General features: G+C 42.1%; 2 protein-coding genes across 2 annotated transcripts in view; one reads left to right on the top strand and one right to left on the bottom strand.

Moving 5' to 3' along the window:
* COG5 (component of oligomeric golgi complex 5) overlaps positions 1–4,114 on the top strand; it is a 178,590-nt gene extending 174,476 nt beyond the window's left edge. The window contains exon 22 of the mRNA XM_030480895.1: positions 3,440–4,114. Coding sequence (XP_030336755.1) covers positions 3,440–3,554 — 115 coding nt within the window. The 3' untranslated portion in view covers positions 3,555–4,114. The remainder of the gene's footprint in view (positions 1–3,439) is intronic.
* On the bottom strand, positions 3,196–22,572 carry HBP1 (HMG-box transcription factor 1). The gene is made up of 11 exons (XM_030480896.1): positions 22,498–22,572; positions 18,161–18,353; positions 16,831–17,065; positions 15,793–15,925; positions 14,900–15,011; positions 14,627–14,739; positions 14,137–14,293; positions 13,459–13,603; positions 10,894–11,223; positions 6,983–7,124; positions 3,196–5,377 (listed from the first exon to the last, which is right to left on the bottom strand). The coding sequence occupies exons 1-11, from the start codon at positions 22,510–22,512 to the stop codon at positions 5,360–5,362; spliced, it is 1,593 nt and encodes a 530-aa protein (XP_030336756.1). The 5' UTR covers positions 22,513–22,572; the 3' UTR covers positions 3,196–5,359.
* Positions 22,573–24,008: the final 1,436 nt, after the last annotated feature.

The raw sequence follows: 24,008 nt of genomic DNA, 5'->3' as shown, positions 1-24,008 counted from the left end.
TATGTCATTACCATGGGCAGCAATGCAGAGGGGAGTTTCCTGAGCTCATCAGAGCTTGACCATGACTATGAGCCATTGCATGGTCACTGGGTGGGGTGTGGAGCTCCAGGCGACTGCGGCTGCCTCTTGGCTCCCAGCCTTCAGCAGCTGCAGCAGCTTGTTTTTCTCACTCAGTGCGAGGTCCCTCTGGCTGCTTTCTTACACCACTGCTCCTCTGCCTTGATGGGTGCATGAAGCAGGTAGCTCTCCAGGCCAGTTCTGCTCTGCAGTAGCCCGTGTTCTCTGTTCAGTGGTAGATGTTTCTCCATGACTTGTTCATTCACTGCAGTTCCCGTCAGTTGTTCCCGCAGGGTTACAGTGAAATCTCCACCAGTGGCAGCTGTGGCATTTACAAAATAACCTTCACAAGCTGAAAGTTGACAAGTCAAGGGAGCCTGACATAAATGTTACATTGGGTGAGAAGCTGGTGCTCCCTGCGCCTTTGTCATGGCAAAACTCTTCCTGTCTTAAAAGAATCAAGCTTTTGTTTTAGCATTTCAGGTAAAGTTATTGATTATAAATTGCATTTCAAAATTCAGCTTTAGAGCACTTTTAAATACTTTCACTGGAGAAGCAAGCACGGGACATGGGAAAATAGTGAATGAATTTAGTCGGAGTATTGAGAAAGCTTTTATTTTCGTTGTTTAGTGTAAAGCTGTACAATGTCTGTTTTAGCAAAATGCCTGGGAATTCACCTTATAGTATTGATGGAATAGTAACGATTGGTTGTCTTTGGAACTTGAAGTTTGTCTCTTTGAAACAATGCAAGCAAAGCCACAGTAAAAGAGCAAGCACAGCAGAAGAGAGCTGGCAAGGATCTCTTCTTGCTTGGCAACAGCTTCTGTTGGCTGTTGGTCTGTGCAGGGAAGGAGAAGGAACCTTAACCCTCAGAGCAGATCTGAGGCCACCAGAAAATTCACTGAGTTCCTTTTAGCTGCTTTTTGATTTGTAAGAGGACAGCAGCTGCCACCGGTGGAGTTGGTTTTGCCACTTAAATCAGATTGAGGCAGAAGAGAAAGAAAAAAGATAAAAGCTGCTGTAAGGTGTGACAGCAGAACTCTAATACTGGTGTTTGGCACTTAGTGTAGCCTGAATCTCATTCCCTCTTGTTTGATCTGATGGGAATAACAGTCTGGCTAAGGATTATCAAGGGCTGATATTGAGTGGTTTTGGGTGCTGCTTTTAGGGTAAAGCTTCTCCCTTTCATCTGAAGGGATCTGGTTATCTCTGTCATCTTTTTCAAGGGTTTTTTCAAAGCAGAAAGGGATAGCAGCGTTACCATCTGGATAGTGATGCCAACCCACAACTTCACCAGGAGGTGTCAGAGCTTTCTAAGTTAAGCAGGTCAATATGGGTTTTTTTTCTATTTTCAGCTTTTGGTGACTTTTAAAAACTATTTGGGCCCAAGAAACTTTGGGGATCATATAGAGGAAAAGACAGGGACACTGGTGAGAGGAAGGGGAGAGATTCAGGAAGATGAACAACAGCTACAGTAAGGAAACTGTCACAGGAGTGTTTGACTGTCTTTTTAATAGTAACTAACATCTAACATGCTTAACAATTACTGCTGCCCAGAGCACTTGAGTGCTGACCTGAGTGGAAATGTGAGACTCTTCCAAAGGGTTTCCCTTCATCTTGATGGGATCCTTGAGCCTTCCCTGCCTGCATCTCCCACTACTGCTCAGTCTGCTCATCACATGCTTGCCCCTCATTGCCACGAGAAGCCAACTGATCTAAAAAGCACACTTACCTGCTGTCCCTTTCCCCTAGTCTCACCTCTTCTCTTTAAATCTTGGGGTTTAAAGCTGACCTGCAGACGTGCTTCATCTCTCTGCAGTCTGTCGTGCTGATGGTCTTTGCTGGGAGTGAGGTGAGCTGCGCCCAAAGCACTCTGTGGCTGCAGCAAGCAGGTTTTTAGTTGTTGCATCTTTTCCTATAGAGCTTGAGCTGCTCCCCAGAGACCATTAGGAAGAGTGGGCTGAAGTATTTCAGGGAGCTGACCAGGTGCAAATATTCTTTCCCTGCCTTTCTGGCTGTAATGGGGGAATACCTTTTCTCTTGCTCTTTGTTGATGTGTTTCTTCAGTGTTGGTACCTCGTGTGGACCCCTCAGCAGCAGTAACTCACTAGTAAGTTGTTACCAAAATTGAAGAGCTCTCACGTGCATCCAGGCCAACACGAGAGACTGTTTCTGTGCTCAGTCACTTCATTCTTCTGAAGCCTCTCAACTCTTCAATAATCCAGTCCATCCTCCCTTTGCATCACCTCCATCTCAGACCACGTGCCCGGGGCTTCAGCCAAAGGAGTCTGAGGAGCAGGAGCTGTGCTGGGCATCACCTTGTGCCTGTGCTGTTTAGTTCCCAGCCTGTGCTCAGAAGAAAAGCTGTGATGGGTTCCGTCCTTGTGCAGTTGCACGCTTCTCCCTGTCAAACTCCACTAGCGACAGGCTAAGGACTCTGACTGCACGTGTGTGTGTGTGAGTCTGTGTCTGTGTGTACCACGTGTGAACACCCAGCTAGCTCCTCCTCTTGCAGCGGCAGTGAGGAAGTTCAGAGCTCTCACTGGTTTAGCACTAGCTTTACTCGCAGGCAACAGGGTAAGAGGAAAATCAATTAAATTGGAAGCCAAGTATGGCAAAACTGACCTGACCTACTTAATGAACTATTAAGTAAGTTGGAATCTGAACAGCTCAGCATTTACAAAGTCTTTGTTTTGCAGATATGCTCATTCAACAATACTATTTCCTAGACTCGTTGGCTGAAAGGTGGCCCCGCGTTGTAAAGCAAGTTAAATTAGATATATGTACGTAATGCCAGATGCCCTTTAGCTTTGACATGTGTGTGACTCACACAAGACTACTGTGTGCAACACCCTATGACAATGTATAGGAAAAACACTGCCATGCCTTACAAACGCACATGCACACTTAGTCTGTGGGTTAGCACAGTGTTTCCCAAAGGACCGTGGCGGTTCAAGAGACTTGTCCTCGGAATCACCTGCAGGCATCTCTGTTGGTCACCACTGCTCCAGTTTTCATTCTGCGTGTTGCACTCGCAGCGTCTGCAGCAGCTGGTGTCTATCCTTTCTGCTTCTAAAGGTTACCAGTACAGCAATGTGCCCAAGTCTGTGCGTCAGAGCTGTCATTTCAAGCCATCTGCAACATGCTGCCGCTGCTTATTTAAATGTTAACTTGTTCACTCCTCAAAACATGCAAGAAAGGAGAAAAATGATCATGGAACAATTATGTAGAGCTTTGTAAGGCCTTTCGTGGCCACTTCCTTCCACAGGGACATGCAAGATCATCTGAGGCAAATTCTGTAGCAGGGAAGAAGTCAATTTCAGTTGCAGCTCCTTAACTTGCACTACCTGCACACTATCAATTGCTTTTTCCTTTATTTTAGTGGTGCCCTGGAGGCTTACGTTCAATCGGTGCGAACGAGAGAGGGAAAGGAATTTGCACCGGTCTATCCCATAATGGTTCAGCTGCTGCAGAAAGCAATCTCAACCCTTCAGTGAACCAATGTGGGCAACTCTCTCCAATCCTGGCACAGTACTGCAGTCAGGGGTCTTTGGTGCCACACAGATACTGCATTCCCAACTATGTAAGCTTTACAAGGAAATGTGTTTACCTACTTCATCTGTGAAACTTCTGTCTTCTTGCTTTATGTTTGCATTATAGGAACTTATTTATACACAAATATCGTAAGGAAATTGTACAGTTTTTATGTGCTGTAAGTCCACATCTAATGAAAACATAATTCTTTAGCATTCCTTTTGAATTCAGAAAAACTAGAACATGCTTGAACACTGCAGTGGAATTGATGAGTATCTCAAATAAGGAAGTAGCTCTTTTTCTTGTAAGTATGAACAGTTGGATACATTTTAGCCTTATTCAGTACTTCTAAACGCCAGAATCATCAGTTTTCATCTAAAAATCACTAATTTTAACACAAAGAAAAGTATTTATAAATAACAGAAATTACTCTCTTATTGCACTACTCTTTGCTTGGAAATAATTTATATAGATTTCAACTCTCTTTTGGCTTAAACTGTAATAAAGAATGTTGACTCTCCAACCTTGAGTGTGCAGTATTTGAAATCCTTCAACAGCTTCCTCACTGCACAGCATCACACACGCTTTGGACAGGTTCACGTACAGACTTCTAGGTGCAAGGTGCTCATCCCGCGGGGCTGACTTCATGATCAGTCCTTCGTTTTATATAATACACAACACCAGATTTTAATGGATTTATTTGAAATAATATACAAGAATATAGTGTGCAAAAATCTTAGGGGCAACATCACGAAGACGTGTCATAAACTGAAATTTACAGTTGTGATTCTTAAAAAAAAAAAAAAAAAGGAACACACAGCTGTTTAGTAGACAAAAAGCCATGATTGTAAAAGTTCACAGCAGAAGCAGTTGGAATCCTAATGCAGCTGCTCTAATTGTAGACAGTTGGAGGAAAAAAAAGTAAAGTGCAAGTGTTGCACGTATAGTTAAGTGCAAAGTCTGCCCCCACCATAAAGATGTCTTATGGCAAAATAAAGTATTGTAGAGTATGTGGCAAAGACAAAACACAGAGTTAAAACTATGATGGTGATGGTATCAACAGCACCATTTTTCTGGAGATAACGCTATTTATTTGTTTCATCCTGTCCCGGGCCATGGTTTCCACCGGCAACATCAGCTGTCTCTAGTGCCAGCTTGTGCAGGATCTCTCACCCCCTTGTGGGGACACACTTCCTCCGGGGCAATGCGAGCAGCGGCTCCGCGCTCCTTACGCTGCGCTCGCCGCGGTGCGGTGCTGGCGCCTGGGTGGGCTGGGACACTACCACATAACGCATCTTGCCATCTCAGAAAAGCCCAGGCCCCAGACTCGTAATTAATAATATGGTTGTGCAATACATATTAATCAGCAATAAGAATCAATGTATATAAACAGCTGTTACATATTTTAAAATTCCCCTTTTTGTACATTTTCTTTTAAAAATAAACATTTATACACGTCTCCTTCGCCTCTTTCTAAAGTACTTTAGCACCACAGGATATCCATTTTCAAGCCTATATTACCTGATACATATATGAAGTTTGGAAGAAAAATAAGGCAATTTGGTTTAAAATGTTGATAGTTTTAGCTTACTTAATGTTCTATTGTAAAAAGCAAATCTGCACTCATATTAGATCATTTCCAACTTGATGGTGCCAGTATTTTATGGTCACACAAAGTCACAACAAATAGTAAGACCTTGATCGTGCATCTTCTTGCCATCAAGCAACAGCCATTTTGTAAATACAGAGTTAACAGGAAAATTCTGGCTTAATGCTGTTGTGAGCCCTGAGAGAAGAGAAGAGAGAACCAGGTTAGCACTTATCAAGCAAATGGGAAGGAGACGTTATCTTAAATCCAGCAAACACTTGTTTTGAAAGCCACAAGTACTTGAAATCTATTCTGAAGAAAACAAAAAGCCCGAACAGATTATTTTATCCCCCATCATCAAAAGACCATCAAGACTTCTTCATCGCAGCCCAGAGCCCACCATCATTACTTGATAAGGTAACCACGCTGCTAACAAAATTCTTAGTTCATTAAAATAAAACAATGAAAAAAGGTATTTCCTGCTGTAACACTGCAGTAACAGGTCCTACAAATACTGTTGTCTTGGTCTGAAGACCAAGGAAAATCCTACTAGAAGGCAGGGAGAAAAAGCCATCCTTCTTCCCAAGGCCAACTATTCCTTTCAGTTACACACAAACACCCCCACCGAGTTCCCTGAAGCTGACAAGTGCATGTGTGAAATTGACCTCACTACCCAATGCCCAAGACTGCAGTAGTGTAAAAGCAGAATAAATAAACAGTATTATTTTAACTAAACCCACAAGGAGATCTAACATAAGCTGTTACTGTTGATTAAAATAGAATACAGTGAACAGAAAAACAGCTTGTTCCCTGCAGCTGGGGTTTGGTGAAATCTGCAACCAGGGACTGAAAACTCAGCACCAAGTACGTACAGCAATAAGCAGCAACTGAGAGTTAGAGCATTTCTTACTCAGTCTTAAGGCAACACTTGCATATGCTCTTGAGAAAGTAGCCTCATTTACACAAAAAAGGAAAGGTGGTAACTTGAGAATGAGATCTTAAACCTGTGAAGCCCACGCTACACTTGATGGCCCTACGCAGGCATAAAATGGCTGATGAAAGGACCTGGTGTTCTGTGCACCAACGTGGACCTTCCCTTCCAGCCTCTCTTCTAGCTGAACATGCAGGCTGGCAGAATCTCTTTCATTTCTGATGTTCTCTTTATATGATGTATGAGGTTGAAAGCCCTTAATACATTCCACCACCTACTGCTACACTGCTGCAGACTCTTAAAATGGCCTTCTACAAAGTGGAAAACAATTTATTTCCTACAGAAGAAGTGTTAACTATTGTATTTACTTTACAATTAAAACAGAGTAATGAAAGGGATTAATGGAAAAAAATAAGTTGCTCCCTCAGTAACTTCATGTATACTGACAGAAATTATAAGTAAAAAAGATAGAAAATGGTGAAGAAAAAATTTTTACTGAAGAAAAATGAGACTGAACCAAGGAAGGATTTTGTGAGTGTTTAAGCGTTTCTGAGGGGACAGATGTAATTTAGTACGACCTTGTGAACTCAGTTACTTCAAACAAGAGGTCATGTGCCCTTCCTCTGCCTTTCACAAGCACGCTCACTTTCAATCCAACAGAATTCATGGAATTAAGAAGATATTGAGAGACCCTCTCCTGATCTGTCTCCTACCAACTGTCCTAAAGGAGGCCACCCAACACAGGGGAGCAAAATGAAGGTTTGGGCTACCAAGACAGAAGTAGATAGCAGTTTATCCTGAACAAAACCTACTGTCGCTACTGTATGAACACATTTAACTGCACAATGAAGAAGCAAGCTTCACAAACATACAGAATTTGTTCGTTTTCGTTTCCAACAGTCAGGATTTAGACGTTTCTGTTCTTCTGCCAAGGCCTTGGCTTCTAGCGTGTACATCCGTCTTTCTTCGTTTTTCATTTTCTTCCACCTGTCACCAAGTATCACACTTATGGCTCTGCAAAACAATGTTTACAGGCGGTCAGGACAGGGTGTTAAGAAGAACCCTAATTTTGTTCTTTTTTATCTGAGCACTTTAAAGAAGACAAAAGTTAAGTGTTGAAATCACACACACAGATGAAATCAACCATATCTAAATATTTTTTTTAAAGAATCCTGTTTCTGATTATCTTCTCGTACTTCTTTTAACAGTTAAACAGCTGAGATTCTGTGCTAGCCGAGCATGGGTCAGTGCACATTCTAACATTTCAGTGGGTGTACATTTGAATACACAGCAACTGACATAAACCAGCAAAATAGGGATGTTAAAAAAACCACCACCAAATGGTAACTCACATTTGTTTTGCTCTACTTTCATACTAGAAGATCATATGACAGATTTGCTGAAAAAATGTTCTCTAATAATTAGGGCAATGATCTGGACATGACCTCAGCCAAATATTTGATTAACTGCAAATCCCCATGTCTATTTAATAGATGTGTGTAGCCTCCTCCACCTTTAATCCATACTGGGCAGAACATACTGTAAGTTCCCATTCCTACGCAAAAGGAACTATTTGTTCTAACAACGAATTGCTGAATGAATTGCCTTCCTGCTCCTTATAAATTTGCTGTCTTTTGGACAGTATTTGCCATTATTATCATGCCATATTGCTCAACCACACTCCCAAATGCTGGATCAATATTCCCTTAAAGCTTTAACTCCATCTTTTAGTGGAATGAACAGCAGCTCTTTTACCAGTGCTCAACCACTGAGCAGGTGCTTTACCTTCAGATTACAGAGATCAACGTTCTGTGATCAGCTTTAAAAAAAAAAGGTGCACACAACTTTATCATATTAAAAAGTTCCTTGCTGGCAGCAAAGCTATTCATAGACTTTCTAACAGAATCAAGAAGAGCAGAGTGTCATCAACCTTTTCCATAGGTTGATGCACACACAGCATTTCTGAAGGCTTTTCTGCACTGTAACAAGAAAACGCATTTTAATCCTGCAAGACTGAGTAGTACTGTTCAGCCTTCCAGGAGCTGCAGAGCACCCAGCGAGCACAGCAGGAATTCCACCGGGGCTGCCACTCAGCCTTGTGCTGTCACACGCTCTGGTGGCTCTTTAGAGCAAACTCCTCAAGTTGCGACCAGACCCCATCCACATCAAATCCATTTGCACAGCCTGTCTCTTTGGCAATGAAATTTCTGGTTTTCTATCCAAATTGAGAACTGGTATCTTTGGTCTGCCATCAGAATTAAGCATACTTTGGTTTAATTAGCAGATTTTCCATGTTTTAGCAGAGGCAAATCAACAGCACCAGAAACCTGTCTGGTTTTGGTCACCAGTTTATACTGGGTCACTCGTACCTCCAGGAAAGAACATGCTGACCCAGAGAGCAGGTTTGCTGAAAAAGCCACTGCATTTCCAAGTAAAATAAACTATGAAATCTTTGTATTTCAGATGCAAAAACGTATGTATTTATTTTATACCTCCAGAGAAAAAAACTGCACTGAGGCACTGAAAATGAGCACAGATCTGTACATTCCAAAAAGACTGAAAAATCTAATGCAGAGACAAAAGCTCCATTTTGCCAAGGAATAGCTCTGTGAGCAAACCACTGAGATGATAGATTGAAAAAAAATGCGTACAGAGAAATTCCTGACATAACAGAGACCTGACCAGAAGCAAGAAAAAAATGATCCTACTGCATCACTGCCTTGGGTGTCCTTCACCTCACCAGAACTACACAGTGCTCTGTACTCTGCCTTTGTTCTCTTAAAATGCTGGTAAGGTACCTGACAACTCTTCAGCAATAGACTGATGTGCAGGATGCGACCCCTTATACTGCAGCTAATTCAAAGGAAATTGTCAAACAGTAGTTGAGAATGCCTCAAGTTTACTCAGTAATTATGCTCAGCATGAACAAATGCTCTAGTTTAGGTGATTTTGTCTTTAAAACATACACTACTCAAATTATTCAAGTATTTCTGAAGGCACACTTGAGTCCAACTACAGTTACAGTGAGAATATCTAGAAAAGAAACAAGTGCTACCCTAACACCAGTTTCTCAAGTACGCTCTTACAGTCCACAGCATTTTTAACTACCATGAGAATGTTGACTTGTGTTTTGAATGTTTACAGCCTGCTATCTTCTTGAGCTGCTTTGTCTCAGAACATACCATTTAATTCCAAATACCTCAAGGTATTTGGTATACCAATACCAATACCTTTTTTACATGCATAAGAAATAATGAAGTAACTGTACCAAACATAAGATCTCCAGTATACAGAAATGAGTACTACATGTAACCAACCATAGGATCAGTTATCTGAAAATGACATATACTAAAGTTAAAATCATGAGTTGCCTCTGAACAGCTAAATTAATAAATGCCCCAGCCACACTTAAGCAACAGTAGTTGAATGCATATACAATCAATTATCGCTAACTCTTATGATTTCTTCTGTACTGTATTTTACAAATGCCAATAAACTGCATCCAGACGCACTGCCTTCCAACTGGGATGGTGAGCCATGCACTCTGAAGCTTATTTGTAACTTTGTCATCACTTTCCATCAAGGTAAACCTGCTTACTGAAATATCCAACTTATTTTCACACATCCATCCAGCTGCAGCTCCAGTTCACTGCATCTGTTTGAAATCAGCATTTGAAATTGAACATATAACCATGTAAACTTTCCTAGCAGACTGTTTGATTTATCTTTGATAGTTGCAATGAGTTAGAAGGCAGCAGATGTGCTTCACTGAGGTTACTGTAAACATTGCAGAACATCACTGCCAGGACACACAAGACTGGCTGGGATTTAAGGATGGGTTATTTGTATGGTAGGAGTTTATTTCTCAACACCAGTTACAGCCTCCTTACTAGAACATTATAAAAGAGAGAAAACCCTTTCACAGACCTGTCACCTTTAGTTTTTACCAGATTTAGTACTAGAATTTTTATGTGACCAAGTAATTTTTATAGTAACAGTTTCATAATGTTATATATGTAAAAAAAATCTGATTACAAGATCAGTGCATGGTCAGGTATTTTAGTTTACATTTACATATGCACAATTAGCACAAAATATTAAAGACTATTTAAAACATTATAATGGAGAGCTTTATGAAAAAAATGTTCAGACATGAACATGTGTATAGATAAAAGAACAAACCAACAAAGAACGCTCCTCAAACACAGGGTCATGCAACTTTTCCTGCAGATTGCTGAATGCCTTTAGGACAAGCAACATTTGGCAAGGGACTGTTTGGATTAAGATCTTTCAGATATCCTAACAATCAGTACTCCCTTATTCAGTACAATGTACAGAGTGAAGATAAATGATAGTAACTTCACTGAACAATTTGCAATATTATGTCAAGACCTAATCAGAAAGATCAGAAATTCCCTTTTTCCATTACAACACACAAGCAGAGTGCCTGGTGCTTTTTTTCCCCTTTTCTCAACGGTATAAACAAAGACTGTTGTATTTGTGATGCTGCAGGTGCACATATAGACATACGTCAGTTGCTTTACCCAAATGCTTTCTAAGAAGGCAAGTTTGCCAAAAATGGCTTGTGTCAAATTCACTGAGTACTCTAAATATTTCAAGTCCGCCCGCAGATTAAGATTTGGGTCAGCATCTTTCAAAACCTTTTCTTTAAACAATGTACACACATTTTATTTCAAATGCAAAATTTAGTCCACCTAAAGGTGGGACACAGATATTCTGCTAGTTCACCAGGAATAACAGAACTACAGTTTTATACCATTACCTGTTGTCTTTCCCTGGATACATCTGAGTGTATTCAACTCTGTATTTTTTGGCAAAAAGCATGAAGGCATTCATTGGTCTTTTGCACTTGTTTGGAGAAGTGGCACTCACAGTACTTGCAGTCCCTGAGCTATGGCTTTTGCCAGCTTTGTTGTACAAAGAACTGGAGGAAAGATGTGACGATGCAGTAGATGCACAGTTTTTACTACTGCACTCTGATCTCTCAGCATCCTGACTGTTTGATCCTCCACAGGACAGAGAAGCGCGACGCTGGCGAGCCATGCTGCTTAGCACATAAACTGCAGAGGAATCCATTGGGGTAAAATCATAGCTGCAACAAAAAGATATTATCAGAAAATGATCGAGTAATTTTCACATAAAATCCCTGAATAGCTGCTCACTCTTCATCTACACTATATTTATAGTATTCTGGATTTTTTTGTGTGACATAATGATTTGCACTTGATGCAGATGTCAGCATGAAAAAATAACCAAACCTAAACAAAAAAAAAAAGCCCAAACAAAACTCTGGCACATGAATTAAGTGTGGTTTTGGTGTGATGGCAGACTGCAACTTTGCAAGATCTGCTGTGTACTATCAATTCTCCAGCTGTGTATCAATTGTATACTGTCTTCAAATTTCATCCTCGTTTGAAATAAGCTTCCTTCTTTCCTTTTGTCCTTACCATAAATCAAATCTGGTCAGCGAGTGATAGGTACTGAAAGGGACAACTAATGTGGGAAGAGTAAGTGTTGAATTCACTTGCAAATATATAGTAATTACAAATATGAAACCACTATTAAATAAATTCTATTATATCGGCCATTGTACAAATAACTTAAATACATACTATCGTACAGACAAACCTTCCAGTGAGATTAAAAATTTGATGCGTACTCTTTGATTCAAAGCTGACAAAGTCTGCCCTCTAGTGACAAAAATGTGAGGTTCCTCAATATTTCAAGGTATTTCGACAGATTAGATGAGTCATTTCCATACAATTTAGACCTCCAAATTCTGTGAAGTGTTGTAATTTTTTGTTGACCAACAACTACAATTAACCTCTAACCACTACAGTAGAAGTTTAATTCCACAAACTGTTACCATCTCCAGGAACTACAGGCTATACTGCCTTTAGCATGCTATATGGGGAAAACACACCCGTAAAGGTGATACTCAATCATAAATCTAAAACACTACATTACCACCACAAAATAAACATAAAGTGTCTATAACTCTAAGACTTCGCTCACCCACTGCTCAATGAAGAGCTTTTTTCCAAACACAAAGCAGAACTACTAATAAGGAAACACTGCTTGTTGTAGTCCAGCCCTCACATACAAAGGCAGCTTCTTTCTGTGGGGCAGAACCACAAGCAAGGGTGAAGCCTGACGATTTGCCTCCAAAATCCCTTAGAAAAGTAGAAAGCTACTAAGAAGGGAAAATGCTTGTAGGCAAGCTCACAAGACAGTGAGAAAAGGGCCTCTCTGTTGTACAAACAGTCTAGCACCCTTCCTATTCCTAATCTCTTTCCCATAACACAGCAACAGGAGTTTGCTTTTGAATTCTTCTGTCCCGTTATCCACAGCTGCTGCCGTATACTCCTTTCTCTGTGATTTACTCCCTTCTCTCCAGAAAGACACAAGGAATTTGAAGTGTCTAGCTTTGGGATGAATAAGAAGCCACAAGTGAGATGTAAACAGAGTAATACTAACAACTCTCTACACATGCAGTTAGAATAGGAGTTAATAAGAAAAAAGCCCAGACAGCAAATGAGTGAAGACAAGCACTTGGAACAGTGTTTTAAATTCTTTTTTTCTGTTTTAAGAATACCAAAAAGCAACCAGACTAAAGAGATGCTAAGAAAGAGCTAACATCATAGGAGAAGCTGGATTTTACTAAACCTAGAAATCTCAAAATATAGAAGTATGGGAAGTATGGGAAAATCTTATGGGTAATATTATTTCCTTAGAATAATTTATGTGGACAGTACCTCTGAAGGTTATCTGGTTGAACCTCTTGCTCAAAAGCAAGGCAAACCTCAAAATTGATCTTTGAAAGTTAGGCAAGTTTGATATATTGGAAAAGAATCACAAAAAGCAGAATATACAAATATAGCAAGAACTAATTATGAAAAGTGTTGTATTCTAAAGCCACAGCACATACATTTATTACTAAGAAACTACTAAGATAATTCAGATGCATAGTTGCATATGAAGCACAAGTTAAAAGCTACTGCAGGAAAACTGTCTAGGCTTTTCAAACATAACCCACTTTACCTGTAGAATTTATACAGATAATATACATATATATATTTACTGCTTTATCTAGTCTGTTTTAAACTATCATATTATTTCACTCCAAGGTGAAATAAACTTTGCAGCTTAGCAGAGCACATGATTACACAGCTTTCTTAGTATTCAGTCTTCATTTTTCCCTCTCATTTATCTCGTATTACCACAAGTTTTCTCTCTTCGCTCTACATAATGCTTCAAATTCTGGCAGACTTAAGGTGCCTACTCATTAAATATAAGGACCACTGAGGCCACTTTATCCAAAAATTACCTTTTAAATGTATCAAAAACACCTGAATCATCAAAGTTAATGGCATCAGGGTGTCCAGGAGGTAGACACAGATCTCCAAGATGCATTTCACAGCATGGAATGCCATGCTGTACCACAGTCAAGCTTGGATAAAAAGATGACCAACCTGAAGTGGTAAAGAGTCAAATTAGACAAACGGCCAGACAATCTCTCTAGTTCTTAATTGGAGCAATCCTATATCTCTAAATGATATCACTTTATAAAACTGATCTGATGTAGTTTCTTTCACCCAGAAGAAAAAACCAGAAACGCTTACTTGGGGAATTCTTACTGCAAGTAGCTTTAAATCTAATCTTAGCAAAAAAGTAATCAAAACCTGGCAACTTTTATCATCAGAAGTTTCATGTTTAGCAAGTGAGAAAAGCCTCCTTTATTTGCAGCTTTCCTTTATTCCCCCCATTTTTTCTTTCCTGAGATACATTTATATTCTTGATCAAATCTTTCCATGAGAGACATGCAGTATTTCTGCAGCTTTATAGCTTTCCCGTTTTGTTCGGTCAAATTCGGGTTTTATTTACAAAGAATAGTAAATTGATTCTACAACACTGCTTTTATCAATTTCTTGAGCAACATGGGATGCAATAAAATCTGCAACTGCTTTCTAAGAATGTTTTAATATACATTTATAGTATTTTATACCTTTATTTTTAACATAAAAAGGGTGATCGAGTCTGCATTCTACTGTAAGCAAGCCATCTTCCACTGTGCCAGGATCAAAAGTCAGCTTCAGCACTGACTCACCAAAGGAAATGCTTTCTTCATGAGAAATCAACTTCAGTCCATCAGAACCATAGCCCTGTAAACACACATACAGTTCAAGAAAAGCACACACCTGTGTATACTATAGGCGTATATTCATCATCTTACGTTATATTAAAAAATACCAACATTCTAAGTGCTCTTGCTAGAAATAAACAATGTAACATTCAAAACATACTTAAATGAATTCAGTTTGATTGCTTTATATAGTAAGATGCTCAAATAGTACAGTGAGCAGCTCTAGGCAGGTTTAGTACAAACCTGTCTTCCTGAGACAGTAATTAAAGGCACAGGGATAAATAACATTAAGAAATGAAGTACCTGCTATAGGTTTGAATGAATGAATGAATCTATCAGAACTAACAGCTACCTTGTAAGGACTCGCTGGGAGATTTTCCTCTTTCCCACAGCTTTCAGATCTTGCAAAATCCTCAACATCCTGCCATTCTTTATTGCGTCCTTTATGAAAGCACAAACGAGAGCCTAACAGATTTTTAAGAAAAAAAAAAAAGGTTAGTGTTATGTAAAGAAGTCTGTGCTACAAAATACAATCAAACAAACAAAACCAAATAACAACAACAACAAAAACAACGAAAAAACCAAGACAAACCAAATACTTAGTCAGTGATACATGTTAGTTTACCTTTTAGAAAACAATGCCAAACAGTTGAGGGCCAGGAATGGCACCATCCTAAATCATCATCATCTGAAAGTGATGACATGCAGAAAATGCCAGATTCTGATTCACTATTTGCCTATTAAAAAAAAGCAGAATGGTGTTGATATTTTACTGCCGAAGACTTTAGACTTGGTCTTATATGTCTTTAGATACATCCTTGAATTTACATCTCTGTCATTACTGTGCCTGAAATACTAATAGAAATATAACATGAAGACAAAGATTCAAGGAATGCAGCAAACGTGAATAGTTTCATCTCCTTCTCTTCAAATGTGCTACCCTGACATTTTTGGGTTTAATTCTCTGAGACTCATTTCACACCTATGCTTATTTCATGCTTAGGTACAAGCATTTTACAAGCTATCATTCCTTGGCTGTCCACAGAACCACTCAAAGCACACATTACTCCTTGGTCAAATTACCGGAAAGCTGTAGGGCCAAGTAGGTTCTAGATAAATCACTAGGAAAAACTCAGTGTCTTTACTAGGCAAGTTTCAGACACAAATTAATGCACAAGAAGGGGAGAAGCAGGACCGACAGGTTTTATGCATCTAAAAGATGGTTCTGTATTCCCTTTTCGAGACAGTAAAGACGTGAATGTAATTCTTTAAAACTTGCTACAGAAGGAACTACAAGAGAAGCAGAGCTTTCTTACAATCTCTTCACAGAAAAGTGGACTCTGATAGAGCACTACAAGCCTACTGTGTTTGGTAAAAAGAAAAGTAACAGAAAATCTAGCTTAAATAGAAACAGTATTAGAATGAAACAGATGATTTTTTTAACACTAGTTTCTCTTCTCAAAAGCTTAACCCACTACTCATGCATCTTCATTTTAGAAATGCTTTAGAACGACTCACTCTTTCATGTCTGACTGGTGTTTCATCCACATCATTCTTGGAGAAGTTGGGATCGTTCTTTGAAGATCCTGGTGGAGGACGTGCATAGGAATGTAAACTTTTGCTTGTAGCTATTATGTGAACAGGAGATGATCTACAAGAGAAAAACATATTTTAAAGTATTTCCGATTAAGACAACACAAGACTTAGCTGACATTACTCTAAAATGCTTTTATTTAACAGATATTTCTATTTGCATGAGCTGAATACCAATAAACTTCCCACACCCCAACATTCAAATGGGATGATTAAAGGGTACAAGCTCAGGCAAAGGGAGTATTTAGCGTAACTCCTGCATAGCTTCTATTATACCACCCAAATGACAGTGCTACCTCCACATCAGCGTCTCCTGGTCACAATGCTGACGTTTTTACAAGTATCTTCAATACCCCATTCTTACAGTACATAAAGACATCTGGTCTGTCTTAATGATTAAATCCCAACTGCATTACTGTTGACAGCACTGCATTAAGTTTCTTATTGTAAACCTAAGACCAAAGCCGTACAATAAAAGGTGAAAACCAGAAATTTCTAAGATCTCACACTGCTTCTCACAGCTATATGGAATTTAGAGATCTCAAATCTGAAAACGCTATCAATAAAAAAAAAAAAAGTTGCATTAGATTTCCAATTAACTCTTTTAAAGAAAAAATCTAAAGTCAGTGAGCTAGTAAGTATTAAGAATTTAATGTAATAAATTCATCTTAGATTTTTCATTTGCTGCTTCGCATAAGGTAAATGCCCATAATTTCTGAGCTTTCTGTGGTTAGGCAATGTCCTCATACCATCCTAGCTCATTTGTGCCTGGCAATTAAGCAGCTTTTGCAACAGGTTCAGAAACAAGTCCTGTGCAATCTTCCACACAAGAATAAACTTACTACATAGAAAGATCAAAAACAGGGTTCCAGTTCGAAGTCAGAGGGTGTCAAGAGTGAAGGGAATGTTTCTGAAAGCATACTACAAATCTTCACAGTTCTAAATTAAAATGAATGTCAGTACCTGTTATAAAAAGAGCACTGCATCAAAGGACTCTGAGGACTTGTGGCTATATTTGCTAATTCTGTCAACCAGTTCACCCCATTCTCACAAGAATAAGCACTTTCTGAATTGCTGTTTGAGGTATGTTGGTTCCACGAAGGCCTTGAACATTCCTGATGTGAAACATCAGCACCAAGCTGAAAAAGTGCAGGTGGGGTAGAATCTGTCTGCACAGCCTGTAGTTCAGGAAGATCGTCTATGAACAAATGCACAAATCAACATAATTATACCCATTGCTAAGTTTTAGCTGACACCAGATCTTGCAAATAAAGATCAAAACGAAGCAACTAATTTTACTTTCTGCATATCACAACTACCAACACCTCACAAATCCTATTCATAATACTGACAAACAGCCACAAAAATAATCACATCTTTAGTCTACTATACATTCATGCAAGCAATTTAAGATAAACATTAACTACGTAAAAATGTAGTTCTGGTTTTAAAGTTTTTACTAGACTGACTGATTTACAGAGGATTGTACTGCAGAATTATGCAAACGTAGCAACATGCTTCACTAAAATACTAAAATATTCAGCAAAAGGCAACTAAATTAATCTGTCCTAGCAGGCGTGACACTTAAAGTTATCAATATCGGGGGCTGCACAAGGTAAAAGTTTTCCATGCTTCCACCAGGGAACTGGAATGAAATAACTGAGAAGTCATGAAGCTGGGTATACAGCTTGGTAGGGGTGAATTCTTATCAATAACCTACACATTTCATGTTATATAGAGTAGCAGAAGAGAGCTCAGCTTGTTAACAGAAGTTTGTGTTACATGCTTTCCTGTAACTAAGTAACATTATTCTTAATCACTCCATAACTCCAATTAGATGTATTAGCATTTCACTGCTTGTATCAATACTTTCTAATATACATGCTATTTTTCTCCAATATATAAGAACTGAAGTTAAATGTTCCTCTAGCCCAGGATCTCAATTTGCAGCTGCTCTAAAGCAGCATAATTTCCCTTTAGGAGGAGCTCTTGAGCTTTCTGTTTGTTATTCTTGTGCCAAAAAAAAAAACCTCCTCTGGAGATTAAGAGCAGAAATTTGTAGCTGAGTTCAAGAAAACATTTAAGTCAACAGGCCAGTGTGTCAGAACTGGAAATGGGCTAAAGGGAAAGTGACTGCAAAATAAGACCTTCAGATGTCACAATTCACTGTCATATTCCCTGCCCTACTGATGTTAAAAATCAATAATCTCAGTCAGCTTCCAGTAATCTCACTATAGGAAAACTACAACAAACTTCAGGATTTGGCTTCTTCTGAAAAGGTCATATTGTTTACCAAGTTCCATGTGTTCATCACAGGATGCATATCCAGGAGAAGAGGGCAGGTTTTCATTACACTTCAGCAACTCCAGTGACTCATTCATCCCTGAAGTTCTCTTGTCCACTACCAGAAGGAGTTTCTGAACAGCATTAGGCATTTGATTTGTCTTCACTTTCCACACCATGTTAGGATGCTCCAAAGTATCTGACTTTAAAAGAGATAGAGGTTAAAAATTTGCATACACAAAAACTGTTTTAAGCTGCATCTAACAACTTACATCATTACCAGTACCCTAAATCCTCCGTAATCTGTTGAGAATCACAGCATAATTTAGCTTGAAAGGGACCTCTAGAGATGATCTGGTACAATCCTCACAGAAAGCAGATCCAAGTCTTAAGTCACATGGGGCTGCTTGTGGCCCTGACCACATAAGTTTCTAGTATCTTGAAGGATGGAGATTACCTGACACTTCTCAAGAACCACTGACTACTCTTGCTGTAAAGAAGTTGTTCCTTATGCGTGGTTTGAACTTCCCTTGCCACAGCCTGTGCCCACTGCCTCCAAGAGTCCAGGGTCATCTCCTCAACCACCACACAAGCCAAGGTAAACAACATTCACTTGGTACCCTGAGCCACACATCCTGTCACAGAAGGCAATCAGAGAGGTCAGACAAGATCTGCCTTTGGTTAATCCGTTCTGGCTATTCCCAGTCACCTTCTTGCCTTTTAAGAGCCAGGACGTGGCTGTCAGGAGGACCTGCCCCACAATGTTCCTTGAAGGCTAAGGTTAGGCTGACTGGCCTGTAGTTTCCCGACATCCTCCTCCTTGAAGCCAGATGTGACATTTTCTTTTTTCCTGCTACTGGGAGCCCTCCCACCACCGCATCTACCACCTTTTGGAGACCATCCTCATAATGACACGGGCCAGCTCCCCCTGACACATCCTATCCAGTCTCACCAACTCATGCACGACTGGCTCACAGAACTGGCCTGCCCCTAACTTGCTCTTCCTCTGCCGTATAGACAAAGAAGAACCTCACTCTGTCAGATGTGTGCTGCTAGGCCCAGGGACTCAAGGAACCTGGAAACAGGTCTTGCAAATAAAGACCAAAACAAAGATGTCGACCTCAACCTTTTGACATTAGGTCCCCGATGCCATTCAGCATCACGCCCGTGTTTTTCCTAGTTGCCTTTTCACAACTGGCGTATCCACAGAAGCCTTTTTCACTGCCCTTCACATCCCCTGCTATCTCAACAGTAGGTACAGCCTCAAACACATCTGTCTGCTAACTGTGCTGTAAATGGAAAGCAAAAGAAGCCTCTGTTTGTAGACTTCACTGCAATTTCATTTCCCCAAATCCCATCACTGTAACATTTATACCAACAGAAGTATTTTAAATAATCTTCAGCAGTCAGAACTGTGTGATTATTCTACGCAACCACTGCCTCTAGAAGCTGGAAAACAAGGTTATCCAGTCTTTAGTAATTTGGTTATCTACTGGGGTTTTTTTCAGATGATGATGATGAATTAAAGCTACCCTAACATGATTACCTTGTACTTTAATGAAGCATCACTGAAAAAGTAATGAGTCCCTCACAAAATAGCAGAAAACACAGCTTAGTAAAAAAGAAAATCTGCCAAGTTTACCACATACATGTCCACTAAGTAAGCTATCATGCACCACATTAGAGAAATACAAACTATGGCTAAAAAGTCTCATATTTTCATATGAAACAGTAAGCCCATCATACTAAAAGTTTCCTTAGTGTAATGCATAAAAAACCATAACAATTACTGAAAAAAACCCAACCAACCAGCTATTTTAATAAACAGTTAAAAGGTACTGTGAGTACATAGCAAACATTAACAATATTCTTTATTTTCACTCGTTCTATGAATCTGTTTCATTCAGCTTGTCCTGTGCATAACATAGCTCAGACATAACCCTTTGAATTACATACTGGCCCTACCAGAGGAGGTTTGACCTAAGCAGTAATTTTTTTTTACTGGAAAACTTCTAACCTTCTCATCTCCTAATCTTTCAAATACATGCGAAACTTACATTAACTTGCATTCCAAACACAGAAAGATTTTTGATCCTACTCAAATGGCACTACTACAAAGCTGCAACAGTGTAATTCTGATTTTAGTGAGGTAGAGAAGGAAATTCCTCTATCACCATGAGGGACAGTAAAATTACAGAACAGCACAAGAGCAAAAAGTTCAGCCATTTCTGCCAGAAAAATCAGATCTCAGTAGCGCAGGTCAGGACCTTGATGTTTATCTCCGCATAATCAACTCTGAAAAGCCACTCCTCGTTTTTCTGGCTTGTCTACCTCCTTCCTCTCCCCCTTCTGCCTTGTTTTTCCCTCTATTTTTTCTCTCTTCCTTTCCCATTTCCCTGCCAAAACGAGCTAACATGTTTTGTGAATGTTACCTTCCCCTTCCTTCCTGCCAGCTGCCAAGATTTGAAAGTACCTGCCCTGGTATCCCAACACACTGAAGGTCAGAGAGAATGTACAAATACAACACGCTCATCTGACAAGAAAGATATTATGAGAAACGAACTGTTCTTCCAAGTCACAAGAATTTATCTAAACCAAAACCACCCGTGTACAAGAGCCAAAATCTCCTCTAAGAGATGAGTTAAAAACAAAGTGTCCAACTTCACTTTTTTTTTAATTCTACTTGATTAAAGCCTGCTTTGGACATCAAGTGCTTCTCTTGTTCTCAGTTGTTCAATGTTTTGGAACATTAAGGGGAATGGTTAGCTTGTAAAGTTGGGTTTTTTTTAATTCAACCTCATGTTCAAAACTTGTGACAGATGTTTTCAGAAGTATGCTTCACAGAACCATAATTACTGCCATTTTCTTTAGAGCCTAAATGAAATTATTTATGAATTTGTGCTTTAAAATAGGTCAACTTATCACACTAAAACAAGCGGCAATATTAACAAACAGCTTATTGACTCAACCATGTCTATTTTTGAGGGACAAAAATAAGTTTGGGACAAAAGTAAATAAAGACTACGGCTAAGAAGGGGTTCAGCAGGAACTGGGCAGCATCCACCCAAACCGCACTGTGCAGGAATGCCTGGGTGGAAGTGCTTCCCGTGGTTTTCCTTCTGGTATTTGCCTTCCTTCCCCCAACCTACCGCCGAAGTCTCAGGCAAGGTCTATGCCTGCAGCAATTCACTGGATGGAGTTTAACACGGAGAACAGCTTCTCCAAGCAAAACACAACATACTGGCAAGACTGGATCTACACCAGGGACTTTTACTGGCACAGCTGCTTTGATCAAAGATCCTCGCTCCACATCCCCGACTCGCACAGCTGTGCCAGAAAAGCTCCGCGGAGGCACAGCCTCGGAGGAGCACAGGACATGATTCATGATGTTTTTGCACAGACAGCCTTTTCGCATTACCCAGGCCTGAACCGTACCTTCTACCCAACTCCATCGACGTCTGCTCCCCTCCGTGTCGTCCGTCCCCCCCCCCCCCCCCCCCGGCGGAGGGAGCACTGCCCTCTCCGCACCACTTAAGCGCCCGCCGCGGAACAAACATGACTTTGATTACATAAGGATGATGTTTACAGCAGAATGGAAGGCGCATGAGCACGCTGTGACCCCCGGCCGATGGCCGCAGCCGCCCGGGCGCCGCGGGGAAGCCCCGTCCCGGACCCTCTGACATTGTCCCCACCCCCCCCCCCCCCCGCGCCGGCCGGGGCCGCGCCCGGGAGCGCGCTTCATCCCCCCCCGCCCGTCATGTGACCCCGCCTGGACGCTGCCCTTGTTTATAAACTTCAGCCGGCAGCGCGCATGCGCCCAAGGCCCCATTCATTCACAACTGCGTAACAGCCTAGCCCGGGCGCCCCCCCCAGACCCCGCCGCCCGCCATGGCCCCCCCCCCGGCCGCACCGCCAGCCGGGCTCACCCGCCCCACGGTTCCAAACCCCCTTCCCCAAGCAGCCGCTGCTCCCCGCGGCGGGGCAGAGCGCCCTCGCTCTGACAGACCCGGCGCTCCCAGGGAAGAAAAGGGGGGGGGGGGACACCTCGCTCGTTCCGCGGTCTGGCGCCGCAGATGAAGGGCCCTAAAGGCGGTCGGCGCCGCCTGCGCACGCCGCGAGTTTCAGCCCAGCAGCACGGGAGGGTGGCGGCTCCGCCGGGCCAGTGAGGGAAGGCGCCCAGTAAACAATGTCCGGGCTCCTGCCACCGCCAACAGCCAGGAACCAACAGCCTCCTCGGCTCGGCCAGCGGCCGCCGCCGCTCCCCTCCGGCCCGGCGGACCCCGTCCGCCCCTCCCCAGCGCCTCGCGGTCGCGCCGAAGCGGCAGCCCCAAACTTTGCGGCACTTACCAAACCCGTCGCCATTACCAAATTCCCCTCGGCTCCCCCCTCGCCTCCTCCCCGCAGCGGAGTCCCGCCCCAGCCTGGCGCTGATTGGCAGCCGAGTGGTCGAAGATGACGTTGCTCAAGCCTTCGCCGCCTTCTATTGGCTGTCTGGCCTGCCGATCAGGAATCCGCCCGGAGGGCGGACATGTTTTGACTCTGCTGAGCTGCCGATTGCACCCCGCCGCACATCAATCATCCCCAAACGGCGCTCCGATTGGCCAATGCCTCCGCTGGCTCGCCGAGACGCATTCTGGGAGCTGTAGTCGCCGCCGCCGCCGCCGCCTGCCAACTCGGACGCGATAAGACGACAGCCCCCAGGATGCCCCGCGCAGCGTTCGGCTGATAGTAAACAAGAGTCACAGGGACACGTGTACCCGCGCCGCTGGCCGCCTGCACCGCAGCGAGCCCGGGCGCGGAGCGGCGCTGGCTGACCCGGTTCTGCCGCGGGGCGGGCGGCGGAGCAGCGGCCGCCCCGCTCCCCGACGGCGGGAGGGCCCCCGCGCAATGCTGCCGGACCGGGCGAGGCGCGGGCCTCGGCCCCGAGATGGCGGCGGCCTCCGCGGCGGGGCGCTGACTCACGGCGTCAGCCTGGAAACAGTGACAGGGCTCCCGGTTGGTGCCCGTCTGTAACGATCCCCGGGGGCCGGTCCCTTGCGTGACGGACGACGGTGAACTATCGCCCCGCAACGCTGCTGCGAGACGGGCCCGCGCCCCTCTCGCCAAGTACAGGCTGCAGCGTGCGGAGGTGAGAGGAAGTTGCTAAAGGTCAGGGAGTGAGTCAGCAGCTGCGCTTGGTCCCGGCCCCAGCCTCGCCCCTCGCGTTTGTGTTGTTAAACAGATGCTGGTGGTAGCTTGGGTCCAAAATACAAGTTGGTGAGGGGAAAAAAACCTCCAACTTCTTAAAATCCACGCAGGTCTATCAGTCCTGCTACCCTGTGGGGGCCTTGTGAGTGTATCCCAGACATTCCCATACATTTATTGCCAAAATAACAACCTGGTGGTTTTACTGTCAGACTACAGGTATTGCAGGGGTTTCCAGCTCACGCGGTAACTCTGGGCAACTGCAGAGATAAGAACGGACTCCTGATCTCCTGAGGCCAAACCCTCATCATAAAATACATCACTCTGCGTGACCTGATGTAAAGCAAATACGTGCACAATTCAGAACAGTCATCAGGGTTTGAGACTGATGCGGGAATTTCAAGATTTTGCAATCGTTGGGATGTTTTCCAAGAAAACCATTTCTTCCTTATCCCATTTTCAACATCGTCCCCATCACGTGAACGTGTCCCAAATCCTGTATGAGAGCTTTTATTGTAATTAGATATTTACAACAGTTACAACAGTTCTGACTTTCCAGGACGGTAATGTAGTTTTGCGAGAAAATAGGAAAAAAGAACCTCAACAACCAACAGGTTAATTATTACAACTCATAGAAATGGTTCCGTATTTAGAGCTCTCTGCACGCTTTGTGT

This window comes from Strigops habroptila, chromosome 3, assembly GCF_004027225.2.
Source record: "Strigops habroptila isolate Jane chromosome 3, bStrHab1.2.pri, whole genome shotgun sequence".
NCBI lineage: Eukaryota > Metazoa > Chordata > Aves > Psittaciformes > Psittacidae > Strigops > Strigops habroptila.
Note: the sequence above shows the minus strand (reverse complement) of the source record. Positions and strands in the feature narration are given on the sequence as shown.